Source organism: Corvus kubaryi, unplaced genomic scaffold (genome assembly GCF_017639235.1).
Source record: "Corvus kubaryi isolate FWS band 111438036 unplaced genomic scaffold, C.kubaryi_AGA036_p1.0 65378, whole genome shotgun sequence".
NCBI classification, from domain to species: Eukaryota; Metazoa; Chordata; class Aves; order Passeriformes; family Corvidae; genus Corvus; species Corvus kubaryi.
The window spans coordinates 78490-97397 of NW_024581959.1; the positions used below are offsets into that span (position 1 = coordinate 78490).

The 18908-nt window shown below is 37.3% G+C and overlaps 1 protein-coding gene across 2 annotated transcripts in view; it reads right to left on the reverse strand.

The window, feature by feature from the left end:
• LOC121673393 (ephrin type-A receptor 7) overlaps nt 1–18908 on the reverse strand; it is a 139086-nt gene that overhangs the window by 78483 nt on the left and 41695 nt on the right. For both annotated transcript variants that reach the window (XM_042046680.1, XM_042046679.1), the window contains exons 4-5: nt 6037–6192; nt 4831–5166 (exon numbers count right to left, since the gene is read on the reverse strand). In XM_042046680.1, coding sequence (XP_041902614.1) covers nt 4831–5166; nt 6037–6192 — 492 coding nt within the window. The remainder of the gene's footprint in view (nt 1–4830; nt 5167–6036; nt 6193–18908) is intronic.

Below are 18908 nucleotides of genomic sequence, written 5' to 3' on the forward strand. Positions count from 1 at the left end.
AACTTGGTGGCAGTATGGGAAGAAATCAAAATGGCCTGGGGAAAGGAGGGAAGTGAGAATAGGACTAGAACACTGAGGTCATAGTGACTGGGAAAGCCGCAGGCATCAATCTTCTTGATTGCTGCCTCTGCTGGGGGACAGTTCATTGCTGAAGAAAAGTCAGGCTTAAATGAGACTGACAGGGAACAGGAAACAAATAGATGGTCAATAGTGCAGAGACTATGAAAGAAGAGACTTCAAAAAATGAGTAGGGATAATTGAGAGATGGGGAAAAAGCATAAAGAAGCAAAGAAAAATTATAAGCAGCAAGAACGAAAGGAGAATGTAACGTGAGAGAATGCAAAGTGTCTCCCTCATTTAGAAAGACTTCAGAATTACCTAAGAAAGGCAGAACTCACCCCACAGATTTGCATTTATGCATTCAGCCATTTCTTCTTGTCATGTAAATCAACAGTGCTGCTGCTAATAGTCATGATTATATAGCATGCAATGTTTTTTTCAGTTCAAGTTGCTGGGATAATGCCAATTTGAAAAATTCAGCTTACTTTGTTTTTTTAACTGTGAAATTTGGGATCTGGTTTTTTTGTAGCAAAAGGTCTTAAAATTTAACTCTAAGATGTAAAAACGGAATAGCAGCAAATCAACATATACAAAGGAAATTGTTATTAAAAAAGAATGTTTTTCAAGGGTAAGCCTTGATTATGGAACTGAATCAGGTTTTTTAACCACTTGAAGTTGTCAGCATTAAGTGCATCTGAAGGCACAGCATGACCTAAGAGGACTGTGGGACACCTTTCTCTTGCTGTGAAGAAGCAGCAAGCATTAGCAAGTGCTCCCTGCACAAGAGCAAAGAGTACAGGGACAGTTATTGGCATTGGATTTTAACTTCTGCTTATCTTGGTTGGTTACGGTAATAAAGCATGATGAGTGTCTCCTTGGATTTGGTTTTTCCTTTTCAATGACTATAAAGACAATTTAAACTGGCTCAGGATACACACTTAAATTTGCTCAAACCCTGATAAAATGTCGGTATTCATTCAAAATATCCTAAGCTTTATCAAGGTCAGGGTAGGTTGGGTATATTATCACCCTTTACCAGAGATGAGTCCATTTTTCATTCAGATAAATTCCAGAGGAAAGGATGCAGAAAGATAGTTTTAAAAACACACTATCTTTGCAAAAATGTCAACAGAGAAAATAAAAAATTGTTATTGAAGCATATTTTGTAAAATGAAAATGCATGAATGCCAAAATACAACAAATATTCATCTGCAGTCAAACCTACTCAAGTTACATTCACCTTCTGGGTGTTGTATGAAAAAAATGTAAAATTTGGGAAGGAATTTGATGGATCAAAAGGAAGTACCAGTACAACCGAAAGGTGACTATCTTATTAGGGAAGTGGTCAATTTTATCTTTGGTAAAAACCCATTCAGTAAGCTTGCAAAGGTAGTACTTGTCAGCCGTTGGCCAGGTGCAGCTCTTTAGTACATTCGTTTATCATAACTAGAGCTTATTCACATTTAAATCTGAACTCTACAAGGATGCAGGAGTTCTCATAGATCACCTTGCAGTACTGGGATGACATCCTGTATTCTTTATATGATGCTGGATAGGCAAGATATGAAACAAGATGGTTTACTCCAGGGGGACTTAGTGCACTTAATCTTGATCAAAGAAAGAAAACAAAGCAAAACCAAAAGCCTCGTGGTTCTTGGCTGAAGCAAAAGAATACGTCATATGACAACTGATAGCCTAGTCACAAAGCCTTTTTAAAACAAGGAATGAAAAGCAATGTGTCATATGTGTATATATATAAATGATTTGAAAGGATACCTACCCACTTGCAGTCATTTTATTGTGTTATTTCCACAAATATAAATAGGTTTTTATCCACCACCTGGTTCTTTTATGTGGCATGCTTTCTTTGTCTCATCAGAAGCTTGTTACATGTGGGTGAAGAAACACTGAATATATTCTATAACCCCATTCTTTTATCAATAATTTCCTGTTATCATTACACAATTATTTGAATTTTGTGACTATAGCCACAAAGGAGCAATTCAATTAAACCAAAACTAAAAAGGGAAAATCTCATTGCAATCCTCTGTGCAACTGGTGAACCCAGTAATTATATATAGCCACCTATTGTGCTAGCATAATAACATGTGAAGAAGGTTTAGTTAGACACATTTACACACATAAAAGGCAATATGGGCATAGAAAAAGTCAGTTTTGCCAGAAGTATAGAACAGTCACACAGGAACAAATGAGACCTGCATGAATCCTAGTTTACTTGGCCATAAATAAATCCAACATTTTCTTTCTCTCCATGGTAAAATAAAAGAGAAGCACAGAAGCATAACAGCCTCCTTTGAGCAACCGGTCTCTTTCTGTTCAATTATAGTCATCAATCTGTTCCACCTAAAATATTTTCCTCCTTGAGAAACCACAGAAATCAGTATTAGGATCCAAAACATGCTGTTGCAAAAATAATGTAAAAGAGGTCTTTCCTTTTGCTAACTGCATTTATTCTGAACGTCTGTATTTTCTTTAACACAAATTTTGTAATTCAGTGAAAAAAAAAAAGAAGCTGCTTTTATGTGGTGCTTCTAATCAGACAATCTTGAAGAGCTTGGTAAGGAAAAGTGAAGGTTACCTTCATTTTACAGAGAAAACTACAAAAAAAAGAGCTTAAAGCCATTTTATTTTTTCCAAAATCTGTCCCCTATGTCTATTCCTTTTAGATGCCAAATTGGAAGCCTTTATATTCCGAAGTGCTAAACAGGCAAAGCCTCAGTTGTACCTTTTCTCTAGACAGTGTCAAATCCTGGGAAATGGTGGCCTGTGCATAATCCCACAGTAAACTGGAGAGTAGGGAAAAAACAGTCAGATCTCCTGCTTCCTGATGCATGGTCTTACAAAGCTTGTCTAGGAGATTGAAGATTTTTTTATTGCTTTAAATCTTTTGTAAAGTCTAGATGTTGTCTCTAATATATGCATGCATGCTATAGTTTCACTAAAATCTCTGGGCTAGATATGAGGATCATTTCATAAAATCACATAGCTTGTGTTACTTCTAGGATAGCACGGGATACCCATCTTATATCTTCTGGCCTAATAAAACCCCTGTAAATCTATGACTATGACAACACAAGATAATGAATGATAATGAGTTATCTTGGGGAAAACACAGCAAACTTCTGATTAAGGCTTTTTCATCTTCCTCAGATGTGATACTAGCCACTAAATTGCACTGTTTCTTCCTTTACCCTGTGTGCCACTGAACCATCAAAGCACATAAAGTAAAGCCAATTTGATTCAGCGGAATAAAAAAAAGTCCAAATCCTCTTCTTCATGTGATAGCTCTGTACAGTCATCTACAGAGAGCAGAACACTGTCCACCTGTGCATGTTTGAAGAATTATAGAGAATTATTCTGAAGATGAAAAATCAAGGTGCCAAAATAATATCATCTGTGGTGCAAAAATAGTTTCAGGGTAAGTTTTCTGTGCTGAAAATCTCATCATAAACTTCAAGAACTGAACAAACACAGAGACCAATCCTTTCAGCCACAGAGATGGTTTCAAAATAATATGAAATGTGCATTTGGAATCCATGAAAGCAATATAGGGAGATTAAATATCCCATAAATACTCCAGCCTAACTTTAACAACCATAGAAACTGTCCGAAATTTGGGGGGAGAGAAGGAAGGTTTTGAACTAAATTTCTTGTCCCTTATTTCTTTTTTGAGATGACTATCTTTAAAGTAAAAAATAACTACAATTTTTCCTGTTTGTTCATTTACCCCGTTTGGTGAGTTTGTTCTTGGTTCAAAACATTACTTTAGGGGATCATTTCTACTGCACCAAACAAAAAAAAAATAGCATGATCACAGTCATTGAAATTTCCTACAAGATATAAGTATGAAATATCCTTTAAAATATTAGTCAGCTGTCCTTACAGGAAGCATTGTCTCAGTTATTCACTTTATATTCTTTTTTACAGCATTTCTTTGAAAGCCAGATCTTGCAAATAATATTCAGTTTAAGATCTTTTGCTCAAATTACAAAAGGTTAGCTTTACTATCTCTCTTTATGACCATGGCACGCTATTGTCCTGTAATTTTATCAACAAAAAACTCACCATTTCAGAAACCTAAATCTGAGAATTCTCTTTTTTTTTTTTTTTTCCATTCAGCTGCAGACAACTAAAGCCCTTTTTTTCCCTGGGGTGATATGCTAGTTTGATTTTATTTCCCCTGACATTTCACCTGTCAGATTATGATAAATAGAAGAAGCAAAGAATAATCATCACATTCTCATTGCATCTCATAATCAAATATCTGGAAATATAAGATAAATCAGAAATACTGTCCTGAGGGAAAACATTAACACTGAAAACACCATCCGAAATCCAAGTCATCTTCCAGTGACCTAAGACTCCCATGCACATTTAAAAAATTCAAAAAGGAAGTCTGCACAGAGCTGTCACATCTATTTTTTTATCTTCAAATACTTGGGAATTACCTATAATGAAGTAAGAACAACAACAACAAAAAAGTTCCAGAGTTAAGAAATTCTATATAATAACAAAGCTGTGTGTCTTCTTTAAGTCTTTCTGAATGTTTTCTGAAAGCAATCCTGAGGCCAAGAAACAGGCCAGGTTATCCTGAAATAGCATAAACTCAAATTAAATAGCTGGCAAGGTGAAAGGATTAATGAGCCAGAACACATTGAACATGCTCCTGATTTACTGCATCTATAGTTTGCATGTTCCAAATTTCTCTCAGTCTCACAGTGTTGAGATTCATAAGTGATGAAAACTTACCTGCTTGGCCAGTGGTAATACTGACAGCTGCAAAAAGCCTCTGGGAACGACTCAAGTCAGAAACCCCATTCACAGCTTCAACTTCAAACGTGTAGTTAGCATGAGCTAGCAGGTCCATGACAGTGACATAGTTATCTACTAATCCAGTTTGCTGGGGCATATATCCAATGTTACTCCCACAGGGAACACACTCGCCCTGCTCCCAGCTGCACCTCTTGCACAAAATGCGGTAGGTCACATCACTTCTTCCCCCGTTGTCTGCAGGAGGACTCCACTCCAAACTCACAGTAGTCTGGTTGATATTGAAAATTAGGTTCTGTGGTGCAGATGGAGGTCCTACATAATACACAAAGAAGTCCAGGGTAATTACACAAAACCACAGTGGGACACACAGGTAGCATTTTAATTACTGAGATAGAAAACAGTTGAAGCCTTTTTCTTCATATAAACATTTCATTATTTTTAGTACAGGCTGCATAAAAGCTTTCTTGAACTCATTTGGTAAGAGCTTTATTATTTTCCATTAAGACATCAGAGTAACAATTGTCTGTATATTTACTGCAACGGATTTTAGCTGTTTTTCTTCTGTGCAATTAAAAGGAATGGTTAATATACCTTAAAGGTTCTCTTTAATAGGTTTTCCAAATATGGGATTTGTTCATCTCTTCTAAACATACTGCACAAGCTGCATCTACTCCTTTGTTATCAGCTCTGATATGATTTACAGAGATATTTAGTGATGTTTTGGATTTAGGAGACTTCCACTGTTTGAACCAACAATCTGTCTAGGCCAATCTATTTGCAATTAGAAGGTTAAGTCAGATCCAGTTACAGTTCAATCCAAGTGCAGACCCACAGAGGTTACTTTTCATTTTTCACATTACTAATTTTGGTATTATATCACATAATGCACATTGTCTACAACAATTTAGGGAAAACCAGGCCTGTATTCTATCTATTGCAGTGAGTTACGCACTTATGCAACACACAGTGTTTTCCAATGCTGCATCAAGCAAACATGAAAATTATATTTATGCCTATTCCATATTCACTGTCAATCCTTTTGTCCTCTGCCTTTCAATTTCTTTTACCATTGCAAATGTACTTTTCAAACACAGGAAAAGCCAGACAAAACTACTCGCTGCAAGTGGCTGCACCTGGTTGGTTAAGCAACGTCCTTTGCTATTAAATTCATGACTCACTCACTTGTGCATGCGACATATGGTGGATCAGAAGGTGCTCTATAATAGCTATCTTCACAGTCGCATCTGGAAGATCCTTCCTTGTCAGAGAAGCTGTGACTAGGGCAGCGGGAGCACTGCAGATCTTGTGAGGAGGATTTGTAGAACCCACGGCCACAAGCTAAGGCAGAACAAAACAAATTAAGGTTTAGATTTGCATGGACTTCAATCCTGATATTTTTTTGTTTGAGTCACATGAGGTACACATTCCTGTAAACATCTAAACTGCCCATTCTGTTATGTTAGCTCAAGCAAGATATGCTCACAATTTCTTTTTCTTCAGATTATGCTGTTAATGATTTTGTGGCATTTTTATGCGTTCAAGTATATGCTATATGTACCTCAACAGCTGGCAGTATATTATTTTAAAACAGAGGGCCACATAAATACAAGAAGCATTTGTTTTTCACCAAAGAAGAGTACAATAATGGTGTGAAACATCTGGATGCCTGCAATAGGCCTAAACAAAAGGAAAACACTCCTGAGATTTGCTCTAAGGCCACTGAAGTGTTTATGGTATCTGAACTAGTTGTTTCGGAGCAAAATTTATTCTTCCCTGATCTCAGAAACCCAAAGAAGCTGTAACTCACCAGCAAACCCTGATCCTGAGGAAAGAATGAGGCGTGAATGCTTGTTTAAAAGATGACTCTGGAAGGAACATGAAGAGGAGGAGAGCAGACAGCATAAACTGCTCAATTGGTTCGTCCAGTTTCACAGAAAGAGACAAGTAGGTTGAAATTAACTTACTAAAACTTTCAAGAAAAAGACAAAAGGTAGACAATAGGAAATATGCGCATAAGGTAATTTCTTACTTTGGTTTCTCCACTGTGAACCCATGAAATTAAAAATTGTTGTGTTCCAACACTGACGTTTAGAAATGCTTCTTGCAGCTACAGCCACAGCTCCCAAGGCAGAAACACACATAAAACACGCCTACTATTAGACTTACAAGCAGAGCACTGCAACCTAGACAGCCAGCTTAAGAATGTATAAACTATGAGAACTGTAGGGAATGGGGAAGAGGGAAGTGGGGATCAGACAACACTAAAACTGAAAACACACTAAAGACTCCATTTCAGCACTGAGGTTATGGGCAAACTTACAAACACTGTCAACATGCAAAACAAAACACAAAAGTCCTCCAGAACTTTCTAATAAAGCAGAGGCATTTTCAACCAGACTATTTTAGTCTTTTTTTTTTTTTTTTTTTCCCAACCCTAACAGACAGTCTAACCTTCTTAAGCCACCGCCTGTGTGCAAAGGAAAGGGACAGTGGGTGAAACTTTGTACTGGGTATCAAAATATTAAAGCTAGTTAAATAGTCATTCTGAATTCAGAGGGAGAGAATTTACTTTGGTTATATTCTTATTTGCTTGGATATTTTCTCAGAACAGAAATGCAAAGTATCAAAAGACACTGATATTTGGAACAGTTATTTCAGTTGTCTGGTACTGCAGTGATGGAAAGAGCATGAAAACAATGAGCTTTATCCAAAGCTCACTGAGTCAGTGAGGAGTACCTTTGACTTTAACAGCCTTTGGACTGCACCCATAGTGTTGCTAAAGCAACACGAGTCTGTTAGTCTGATTAATTTTACACAACAGAGAAAAAAACAAAAGGCAGCAATACTTAAGATAACAGTAGATTAAAGTTGATGAGTTATGTAAATCAACAGTGGATCACACCAGTAGGAAATCTGGGCTATTACTCTATCAATATACTAAGTTTTTTAAGAAACATATGCTTAAATTGCCATAATATTTAGAGGGTTTTGTGCTGAAAAAAACCCAGTGGATTGAAGATAAATTCTCTGGCAGAGCCAATTAGCATGCAAAAATTGTAGCCTTTGATTTTGACAAAGGGGCACAAGTTAGCATTAGAAGAAAATCTAGTCCTGCTTGTAAAATGTTCTATAGCTTGATTCTGCCACAGTAGCTGTTATATATGCTACTTAGAAAAAACAACAAAAAGAATTTTGGAGAAGCACTTTAGATAAACATGACCTGTGAATTCATAGTTGTGGAAAATTCAACTCAGAATTATGCTTTTATACTTTCATCCAAGGTTGTTTCAGAATTTGCTGACCAAAGAACACAAAAGCTGAACTGATTTTTATACATGTACCTCAAAACACACACTTAAACTTCAGGCTGCTTTTTTTAGTACTTGCAATAGAAATGTAGCTAAATTTACCAAATATTAGTTTCCCGCCTTTCTTAAATAGTCGTGCTCCTTTCATACCAAACATAACGCTGGACAAATACCCTGGAACTCCCAACATGTAGTCCTCTGCAAAGCAAAGAGCAACTTAAAAGGCAAAGATCCCTACTGTGTTTCCAGTCTGTCCTTCTCAGTAGGGAACATTACAAGGCAAAGATGCATAGAGTAAAATAAAGATTTCGGACAGAAATAACAAAATGTAAACAAAAAACTCCTTTTCGTTTTTTTTTTTTCCTGATGACTTGATCAAGACATTTATATGCTTAGTCACTCACTATTTAAAGTAAGTGTGCATTTCTTATTAGAGTTCAAAGGATCTGAGTGTCTGTGACTAGTTTACATGACTGAAAGCCAATTATTCTCCCGCACAGCGTAACACAGGCAGCAGGTTCAGGCATTCATATCATGCTACCATTCCATTAGCTTTTTGTCCACTGAGAGGCTTGTGATGACATTTAATAACCATCCCTTTAATTCATAATAAATCCCAGAGATATAAGGGGCATAATATTCCAGCATCAAAATATTTAACAGTATGAAAATAGCACTTTTAAAAAGATTTTTAAAAACTTTGTAATTCTTTAGAAAGGAGGGTATGCAGGGCTGTACACTGTAACTAAAAGTACTCATTGGAGGAATACAACTAAATTATTTTCCCATCTTTCTTCATAAAATTAAATTGTGTTTTTCAGGCTAGCAGTGGAGTACTTCCATTGCTTAAAACTTGGGGACCTATGGGTCCTTATCTGTTTTTAACATATACCATTGTCCTTGCAAAGAAAATTACAACTGAAAACTCTACCAAGATGGTGTTGCACAGACCATTTACGAAGGTGTGAGAACTTGCCAGTCAGCTATACAGATAACAGATGGGAAAGAATCATTCAAAAATACTGGTTTGAATCTTTTTTCCCCTCCCTTTTGTCCTGCCTTGCCAAATTGCTTTGGTGGATATTTTTATTTTATGAGCAGCTTAGATTGTTTTGTTCTACACTATTTTAATTCTACATATTTTGATTCAGTTTAGTTCTTCATGTAATATTTTTAAGATTACAGGGACAGGCAGTATAAAATCCCCACTGCTACTACCTCCATAAGGGACATTTAAAAAATGCTAATTGTAAAACACCTAAAACAAACACATTAGCCAAACAACACTCAGAGCTCTGTACATGCAAATCTAAAGGCGATAAAGACAGCTACTCTTTCACAAAAGTATCTCATGGCAAAGCTTCAGGCAACTCATATGACATTTGATCACACCCATTTTATTAGTACAGAGAGCACTCAGCAGCAGCACTTCTTCCCTATAAAGGGAGCCTATATTGTAAGTCAGGGCACAGAACTCAAGCAATGACAGAAGATATGCAGGGGCATATGACTGGTGAGATGGCACTCTGATGTTGTAGCTCTAATCCTCATCATTGTTGATCTGAGTAAAATGTGAACTCATTTGATGTTCCTCAAGCAAGCTAAGATCCAGCATTAGTTTTGCAACTGAAGGGCTTCTGGGGTACTTGAAAAGGCAGCACAGGAGTGGGGAGAAAGGCAAGAAAGCCAGCACAGAATACAATTCCCTTCCATTCACTGTGTTGTGTCATTTACGGCTGCTAATTTAACAGAACAGCTCTTCCCAGATGAATCTCCCATTTTGTTCAAACAGCTGCTCCAAAGTCTAAGATGTTACTGACAGCACAAAGACACATAAGAGCACCTACCTGTCTGACCTCAACCAGCTTAAAACAACACAATTAGGTTTTAATTCTTTCCCCATATACTGCAAAATCAACAATAAATACAGAAGAAAGTCTTGCTTCAGCCAAGGCACGATTCTTCACTTAGCGTCAAAACCACTAGGGACTGTCCATCAGTGACCCTCCCAGGGCTGACCAGCACCTTGGACTTGTTTACTTGTCTGCAATAGCCATGGCTGCTCCTCAGAGCAAATCTTCTCACCTCCTCCATGAAACAGAGACTTTTCTTGTTGGGAAGCTGGCAGAGTTCCAGTGTGAAATACAAAGACAATGTGGACAAAAATCTCTTGGATGAGAGAGCTTTACTGGACTTGGGGTTTGAAACTGAGCAAGCCCTAGATAAAGAAGTACGCTATTCTGGCTGTATACAATGAAAAAACCTTGTGAAAATCATACCAGCAGTCTTTCTTGGCTTGGACTAAGTTGCCTTCTTCTGGTCCATCCAGTAGCACTCAGCCATAACAAGGATGTATCGTGACAGTAGGGCCTGGCACACGGCTGGGCACGGCTGCAGCATCAGTGCGCGGTGCCCACTTGGAAACGTGTTTAGCATATGCCACTGCAGTCAGTGCATTCGCAAACACTTTTAGCCAGTATGTTTGGTATCCCTTAAGGGGCTACACAAATACTGTAAATAATGGAATTTTGCAAAGCCAAAAGTAAATACTGAGGAATTAACACACACTAACAAGAACTATGATGCCACATCTGTGGTATAAGATGCTGACTGCACCTAATGGAGAAGAATAGCAGCTTCTCTGCTGTGAGCTCATCACACGCTTTAGTGGCCCGGTAGAGATAAAATAATGTATATTCTTCTTTACATATTAATAAAAAAAAAAAAATCCAAGGACTTCTGCAGAAGGGAATGAAGGCAGATGTAGACAGCAGCAAACAACAGTCTAGAGTTGCACTTGTGGGACAGGAAAAAGGAAAAAAAGGATGTGTTAAGTACTATGCATTTTTATGTAGCCTTTTCACTATAAACACCATGAGATTCATTTTGTGTCTAGGATAGCTAGGGAACTTAAATTGGGAGCAATGATGGAAATATGGTGAGAGCCATGAGTGACATATGTAACAATTGATGTTTATATAAGCAAAGGAGAAAGAATAAACAGTTAGAGGGCACTGACACATTAATCAAGAAAATGATTTGCTACTACAATAAACAATTAAAAAAGAAAAAATTCCATTTATTGAAGTGCAAGGCTTCCAGGTGGCATATCAGCTTAAGACTTAAAGGCCACAGAATTGTTTCAGCGTGTTAGACACTTGATTGAACATGGCTTTTGATAATAACGTTTGAGTTTAAATGAAAGTAATTAAAGAGGCGAATGCACTAATTACTGTTTGATCCCATTATAAAAAGTAGACTGGTATAAGAGGATGAAAATAAATATGACATACTGTGCTAGCAGAGCAAGAGACCTTGTCTGTTTACTCTGGTTTGCTCACCATTCCCGGAGTTTGCCATCACTAGTAAGCCTTAGTGGTCTGACAGTTTTATGCACACTAAGATGAAACTAATGTTTAAAAAACAATACTTTTCCAAAGTCAGTGTCAAAGGATGACAAAGGAGTAATCACAGAGTTTCAACAACATCAGTATTACCTATGAACTTGGGGTACCAGGCCAGTCCCACTGAGAACCATGGCAAATTGACTGCCCATCTTGGGAGGGCTCAGGTCTTCCCCTGGGTTCCTTTCTCTCTTCACTTGAATAAGTTGACTATATTATAAGTGATTCTATACATTGTATTTTTTCCTATGAGCAGTGACTAGAATTTGTTTTATATCTGTGTGGGCATAACTCTCCATTCTTGTGATCTGTTTTCCATTATCTTAATCAGCTCCCTACCTTTCTACCTTCTCCAAGCCTGAGAAAATTAAAGAGAATTCAGCTAACCCTCTTTTCACAGAAATGATGTATACACAAAGAGTGTGTGCAGATGTTTCCTGGATGAAGTTATGCAGCTGCAAAGACTTTAGTAATTATAAAATGCAAAATGGATTGTTCTGTAATTGAAAATCTCTGGAGCTCTGATACATTTGAAAAAATTAACATACATATATGTATGGCCAGGACATAGATGGATTCTGTTAGATTATTTATTACAGATGGATATTTTAGCTAATGCAGAAAAAAAAAGAGCTGGTCTTTCTCCATTGGAGCTTTCAAATATTTGCTTCATATTAATGTCTATGGTTCCATAACTCAGGACTAAAAGCACAGCTTGCAGAAACAGTACTCCCACTGCTAGTGTTGCTGACCTCATCTACAATGGACGGGTCTAGAATCTTTATTTTAATCCTATTGACAGTGCCTCAGTGGGAGTAATTATAACAGTCAGCCACAAATCCAGACCTCCCGTCACTGATATATTAGGGTTTTTCACAACCAAAAGGAGCAGCAGACAAGGAGAATAAAAGCAACATGGGGTAGTGATTATAGCAAGATTTGTCAACCCCCTTCTGTATTAACCTGCTACAAACACATGAAAATTTGGCATGGGAGACATTAGAACTACAAAAGGTTTAACCTTTCATAGTGTCAAAAAATAAAATTTTGAAAATCATTTGTGGGGCATTGTTCTCTTATGAGATACTTGGCTGGTAGATCACAACATCAGCCACAGACACTTTTTAGCTGAAGTCTAACTTTTCTCTGAAAAGTTTAGGTAAACTTAAAGCAGACCATTATAAAACAATTCCCAACTGCAGATTTCAATGTGAAATATTAGACATAAGAAATCTAGTAACAAAAAGAGACTTTATAACCTCTGATCCTCTTTTCCAATAATTTGTGTATGTTCCAGTCACAGCTATGTTTGAAACTGTAAATTACTTTTATAGTGAGAGATGGCATCTGTTATGCCTTCTCTGGCACCTAATATATATTGTTTTATAAGGAGCTTAGACTGTAGTATTTTGTCTAACTACTATGCAACGCTAAATGTCTAACTGAAAAAGAAGTTTATTTTAGCTTGATTTTTAAACTGCAATAGCATCTAAAGATTATTCATGTTTCAACCAAGGAATTATGTTGTATGTTTTAGTCAGAATAAACTCAGGACTCTTAATGGTGCCTAAGCTATAGTGTGAATGACATATCTAAACAGGGTTGTCCCATGGCTGCATACCATCGTTCACTGAATGTTTGTTGTTGCCTGTCAGGAATCTCTCAGACCTCATATTCATTTCCCAAGCCTACTATGCCCTTGTTTTCCAAAATCCTGATAATGTCTTTTGAGAGATGTTCACCTACTGCTGGTCACACAAACAGAGATCCAGAATGAGAATGCTTTCTAGGTAACTTGTTTCTGATTTTTCCACTGAATGAAGTGAAAGCTTCACCTCTCTACAAATCTGCTCAAAAAAACTCCAAAACCAAACAAAACAAAGCCCCAAAAGTGAGCATGTCATCATATGTGTCTTTTTAACTTATCTAGCTGCAAGAAACATAGGCACAAAGTAGCACTCTGCTGTTTTCCTGGCTAATTTATAGACAAGGACAAAGTAATCAGATTGAAGAACATATCCTACAAATCAAAGAATACCCAATGTCACTATAGCGTAACAGCAAAATTACTTTGAATCTAATCATTCCGAATCGGTACATAAAAGACTACATCTAAATGGCAATTAAAGACACGGTAGCATATTCTGAGGAAAATTAATTAACTGGGTGAGTTAAAAGTTGTGCATTGAGGCTATGACATAATGTTTCTCTAAATTTTCAGTTTACAAGGATAAGGGATGTGCCTCTCATTACCTTTCTTGGGAATCACAAATACAAAGCCAGCATGAAAAAATGGGGGAAATTAACATGTGATAGATACAAAGACACTAAAAATGCAGACATATGCAACTCTGTTACCCTGTTACAGAGTCCAAAACTGAAAGGTGAGTTAGAAAAATGAAAGGAGAAGAGATATTCTGGCTTTCCTGTTCATTCTTTTCCTATTTTTCTCCTTTTGTTCAACCATGCCCTTCCCTCAAGATTAGGTTTTCAAGGTGCTCAAGTAGCTTCTGCTCAGAGTTGAGTGACAGCTCAACTCATTAGCCAGGTTGGGAGCAAAAGCTCCACACTTTGAGGGACGTGGTATAGATTCATCACCAAAAAAATGAATCCATGCCTGAAGTATTGTCAGCAATAGAAATTTTATCTTTCTTCCTCGATAGGTTCTCAACCACTCAGAAAATTAATGAAGAAATGCACTTGATTTGCTCATAGCTTCTGCATCTTTAGGTTTTGGTTATTGTTCCTTTCTCTTTTATTAAACTGGTTATATCCAGTTACAAACATTTTTAAATTTTTACTAAAAAATCTGTTAAAAATACAGTGACTAAGAATTCAGCAAATCTAAAACTAAAAACCAAGTTATGCTTTGAAAGCTATGATAGTCTAATAGGAAATCTGTATGATTATCTGAGTGGAGTAACACATCCCTGGATGCATCAGCAGACAACAGACAACTGCTGCAACAAAAAGGAATTGGCTGTGCAAACTTGGATGTAAGTGGTGCTTTTTTTCTATACAGATATATGAAAAATTCATGCTAAATTTATCACATTTCTGTAATGATTTTTTTTGCTGAGCTTTTGCTTTGCTTTGGTTTTTTTTCTTTTACCCATATAAAATCCAACTCTAACAGCTGTAAGAAAATAAAAAAACAAACAAACAAACAAAAAAAAGCCCAACAAAAAACCCCAACCTAGTGGTGATGAAATGAATACAATAGATGGTTTTCATGAGATTTTTCTTTGACTTTTTTGTTTCCCCATTCTAGGGGCATAGCTCAAACAATGAAGCTTACACAGTGTTGTTACTTAAATAATAAACAGCTCAGTGAGTTCATCAGGGACTTTTGACAGCGGCAATGCTGTGACTAAACTCTTCTGATATCACACAGGTGCTGTACAGCCATACCTTGTCTGGCCATACACAAATGAACATTTCGAGGTGTCTAATGCACACTTGGGCTTTGGTATTGCCAGTGTGCCTTAGGTAAGGTTTCCTGTTGTTTTGTAAAGAGAATGAAAAACATCAAAACAGTAATGAAAATAATGTAATTTGGGAAGGGAAGCGGCACATATTTTGGGTTTGCTTGTTTTCTAACTAAAAATACAGTTAAATCTGATCATTGACAAATCATTTGGAAAATAATTTCTAAATAATTTGAAAACACATCTTTGAATTTAATACAAACAAGATTTCCATGGTCTTCTGGGTCTTCTTACCTGAATTTCCAGTGCAGCAAAGGCCTTTGGATTTAACAAAAAAGCCTTTAACCTCTAGTACTATGTTCAATTCTGGGTCCCTCACTACAAGAAGAACATTGAGGTGCTGAAGCAGGTCCAGAGAAAAGCAACAGAGCTGTTGAAAGGGTCTGGAGCACAAGTCTTAAAAGAAGCTGAGGGAACCACAGTTGTTTAACCCAGAGAACAGGAAGTTCAGGGGAGACTTTATCACTCTCTACAGCTGCCTAAAAGGAGGCTGTAAGGAGGTGGGAGTTGGCCTCCTCTCCTAAGTAACAATCAACAGGACAAGAGGAAATGGCCTCAAGGCGTGCCAGTGGAGGTTTAATACAAAAAAATTTCTTCACTGAAAGGGTTGTCAAGCTTTGGAATAGGCTGCCCAGGCAAGTAGTTGAGTCATCATCCCTGGAGGTATTTAAATACGTGTAGATGTGGCACTTAGGGACATGGTTAAGTGGTATATTTGGCTGTGTTGGGGTACCGGTTAGGGTTGATGATCTCAAGGGTCTTTTCCAACCTAAATGATTATATGGTTCTATGACATTAAAGGTAGAAATGTACAGTGGAATCCAAAAGTACTGAGTACTAGGTAGGACTGGGTTTTTTTCATTCTTATTGATTTTTTTAAGAAACTCCATTATTTTAGAATCTTTTAGCCTCATTACCTCAAATCAAACAAACAGAGACGGTCACACTCTAAATAGCAACCTCATTACACAGCACCACTCCAACACAACTACGATATGACAACCTTTTATACAGAGCAGTGAACATGTCCCCTGACAGGAGCATCTCTAATGCCTAGTAAGCCCCCCAAAGGCTCTCATTTCCCTTGCCAAATGAACATCCATAGTCTTGCCAATACAGCTGTCAGAGCCTTCTAATCAGAGTCACTGTGTTTTTTCACCAAACCTTACAAAAACAGTTTACAAATATATGAACAACCCTCTCACTCCCTGGCTACCCCTACTCTCCCTTCCTGGGAGAAGCACTTCCAGGAGAAGAAACACAAACTGGTGAAGGGAAGACATGATGACAGCTTTTCTGACAGAGTTGCTTCTAAATTACCATCTGAGGAATAACAGAAATAGGGGTAAGTTTGGCTCTATCATTGAAATATGTCAGCTATATCTACCACTCAAGGAGATCTAAGTGTGCAGTATCAAGGTTTCCAACGTGCCTCTCACCCTTCAGATTTGTTCCTCAATGGACAAGTCCGGTGGCTGCAGGGGACAGATGGCTTAAGCTGCCCCAGGAACAGCAGATGCCTGCAGCTAGGTATTTCTCAGGCTGCCTACTGGATATGCCCCTCTGCAACTTTCCAGGAGAAGCCATACATTGACCTGCCTGCCTGACCCCCATGGGCAGGTATGGGTGGGACCGTGTTGGCTCAAGCCAGCTGGAGGATACCAGGCCAAGTTTTCCCTCCCAGGATGCCATGAAGTCCACCTAACACTTGCCTCTAAAAGCCTGAACACTCAGTCAGTCGGTTTTGCTCAAATGCTCAATGCTGATGTCCAAAATACAATATAGACACACCTATGCTGACAAAGGAGTTCCCCAACAGCAATCTACTTCTGCAAAACATAAAAATTTATTATATGGGCAAGATAATTCATATGCCACTAAAAACTTATGTACAAAACCTTTTGACATACTACTGTAAAACTAACTTTTGTGCTGTTTTATTAGTTCCTCAATCCAGTTTACAGCCATTAAATGTCTGTGAAGACACTAACACAGGGGGCAGAGGGCTGCAAAATGGAGTGGAAAGTGGAAAAGGAGTAGAAACACTCCTTTCAGCAACAATGTGTAATCAATGCACTAATAAAATGTAAAGTTAGTAAAAATATAACCTGAGTAGCTTCTTGTACTTCTGTGGAGAGAACAGCACCTAAGCTTAATCATTCTGTCTATTTTTATGCCAGACTCCCTCTTCACGCAGATGATTCCCTCCTAAAACCCCAAAAATCTTATCCTACAACTCTCCAGATATAAATATAATGGAAGAGTTTCCTATGAAAGCCCCAGATAATCTGAAATCCTTTAATGAAATCATTTTGGGCCCTGTGAAATAATGAAGCTCTTTTTGGGGAGTCTCAGATCTCTCTCAAGTCTCGTGGTTCAAGGATAAAGTCCTCTGTAAAGCAAGTGGTGCAAATGGATCTGTTCTGTTTCTTCCTGAAGCTTTGAGACAATCAACTTGTTGTGGATGTTTAATTTAATTTAACTGTAATGGTGCTTAATAACTGGCTGGCAAGAAATAAATCTGGAGGGCTTTCTTGTGAAATAGAATAGAAGCAGGCATCTCTATAAGCTTTCCAATTGAAATGAAATTAAAATAACTTAATAACACACTTTTGTTTCCTTTGGACAATGACCTACTATTACCATTCCAGGCCTCAATCCAGAAGAAATTTTTCACAGGTTTCTGTAACACATTCCTCAAGGCCATCATTATACAGCAGGCAAATCCATCCAAACAAAAGACCAGCTTCTAAGAACCCACAAGAGAGAAATTACTCCATTTCTGCACAACAGTGCTGTAGAATCTAAAAATAACTTTACTTGCATATCCTGGTCTCCGATATTTCTACATTTAATGCTGATTGTCCTACTTACTCAGAAAAATTATGCTCATGCCTTTGAATCCATTGTGGTGCTTTTGAAGGAATTTTAATGCATAAAAGCAACTGTTCTCCACAGTTACATTTGGCATGGAATGGGAAGAAACAGAAATGCTGCCAGAAAGGAAACAAAAAATACACTCTAATTTCTTCAAGAAAGGATTCCCTTCCAGGTTCATAGAAGGCAATAAAAATTTTATCAGTGCATAGACTGGAAATTTAACTGTCTTTGTAAGAATTTAACTATAATCCTTCAAAAAAATGGATTTAACCTCTTTATCTAAAGATTAAAGTGTCAGTTTATTAAGAGATTACAAACACACAACTCCCCTTTAATGAAAAAAAAAAATAAAGGAAAAGCATTACTACAATAATTCACTGACATGAAACTGAACTGGAACAAAACATGAAGAAACTTCTGGGTTTCAGTAAGCATGTGGTAAGAAAAAACACTGCTAATTCTGACAGATTTATCTCTATCAGTTTTTATGATAAAACTCCTTAGATTCACACAATGCTTTAATTCCAAATACTACAGCATGAGTTGTGATACTGTGAAATGAAGTTGTCTTTACTAATTGCATACTCCAAACAGAAGTGTGTCTTATAGCAGAGAGCATATCAAATCTGCCTGGCTGATCCTTATGATTTGAAAATGTCACTTTCTACTAAGCACAGAGAAAATAGGGAGGGGCAATAAAGTCACTCAAAGATAGCAGCCATCCAGAAAGATAAAGAACACGCTGAGGAAAAGCAGACAACAGATTGCAGAGACAGAACAATCACAGATGGAGGCCAGGTGGGTGGGTCAAACAATTTTTTTATAAAAGGTTTATTTTCATATTTAAACAGTACCCCGTTGTGTAAATGTTCAGCAAAGAACTGATAAGAAAATGGATTTGTAAGTGCATTTGAACAAACAACATGTCTTATAGTCAAGAGGGGCTTAGTCGTATATAATTAAGGGATAATGTG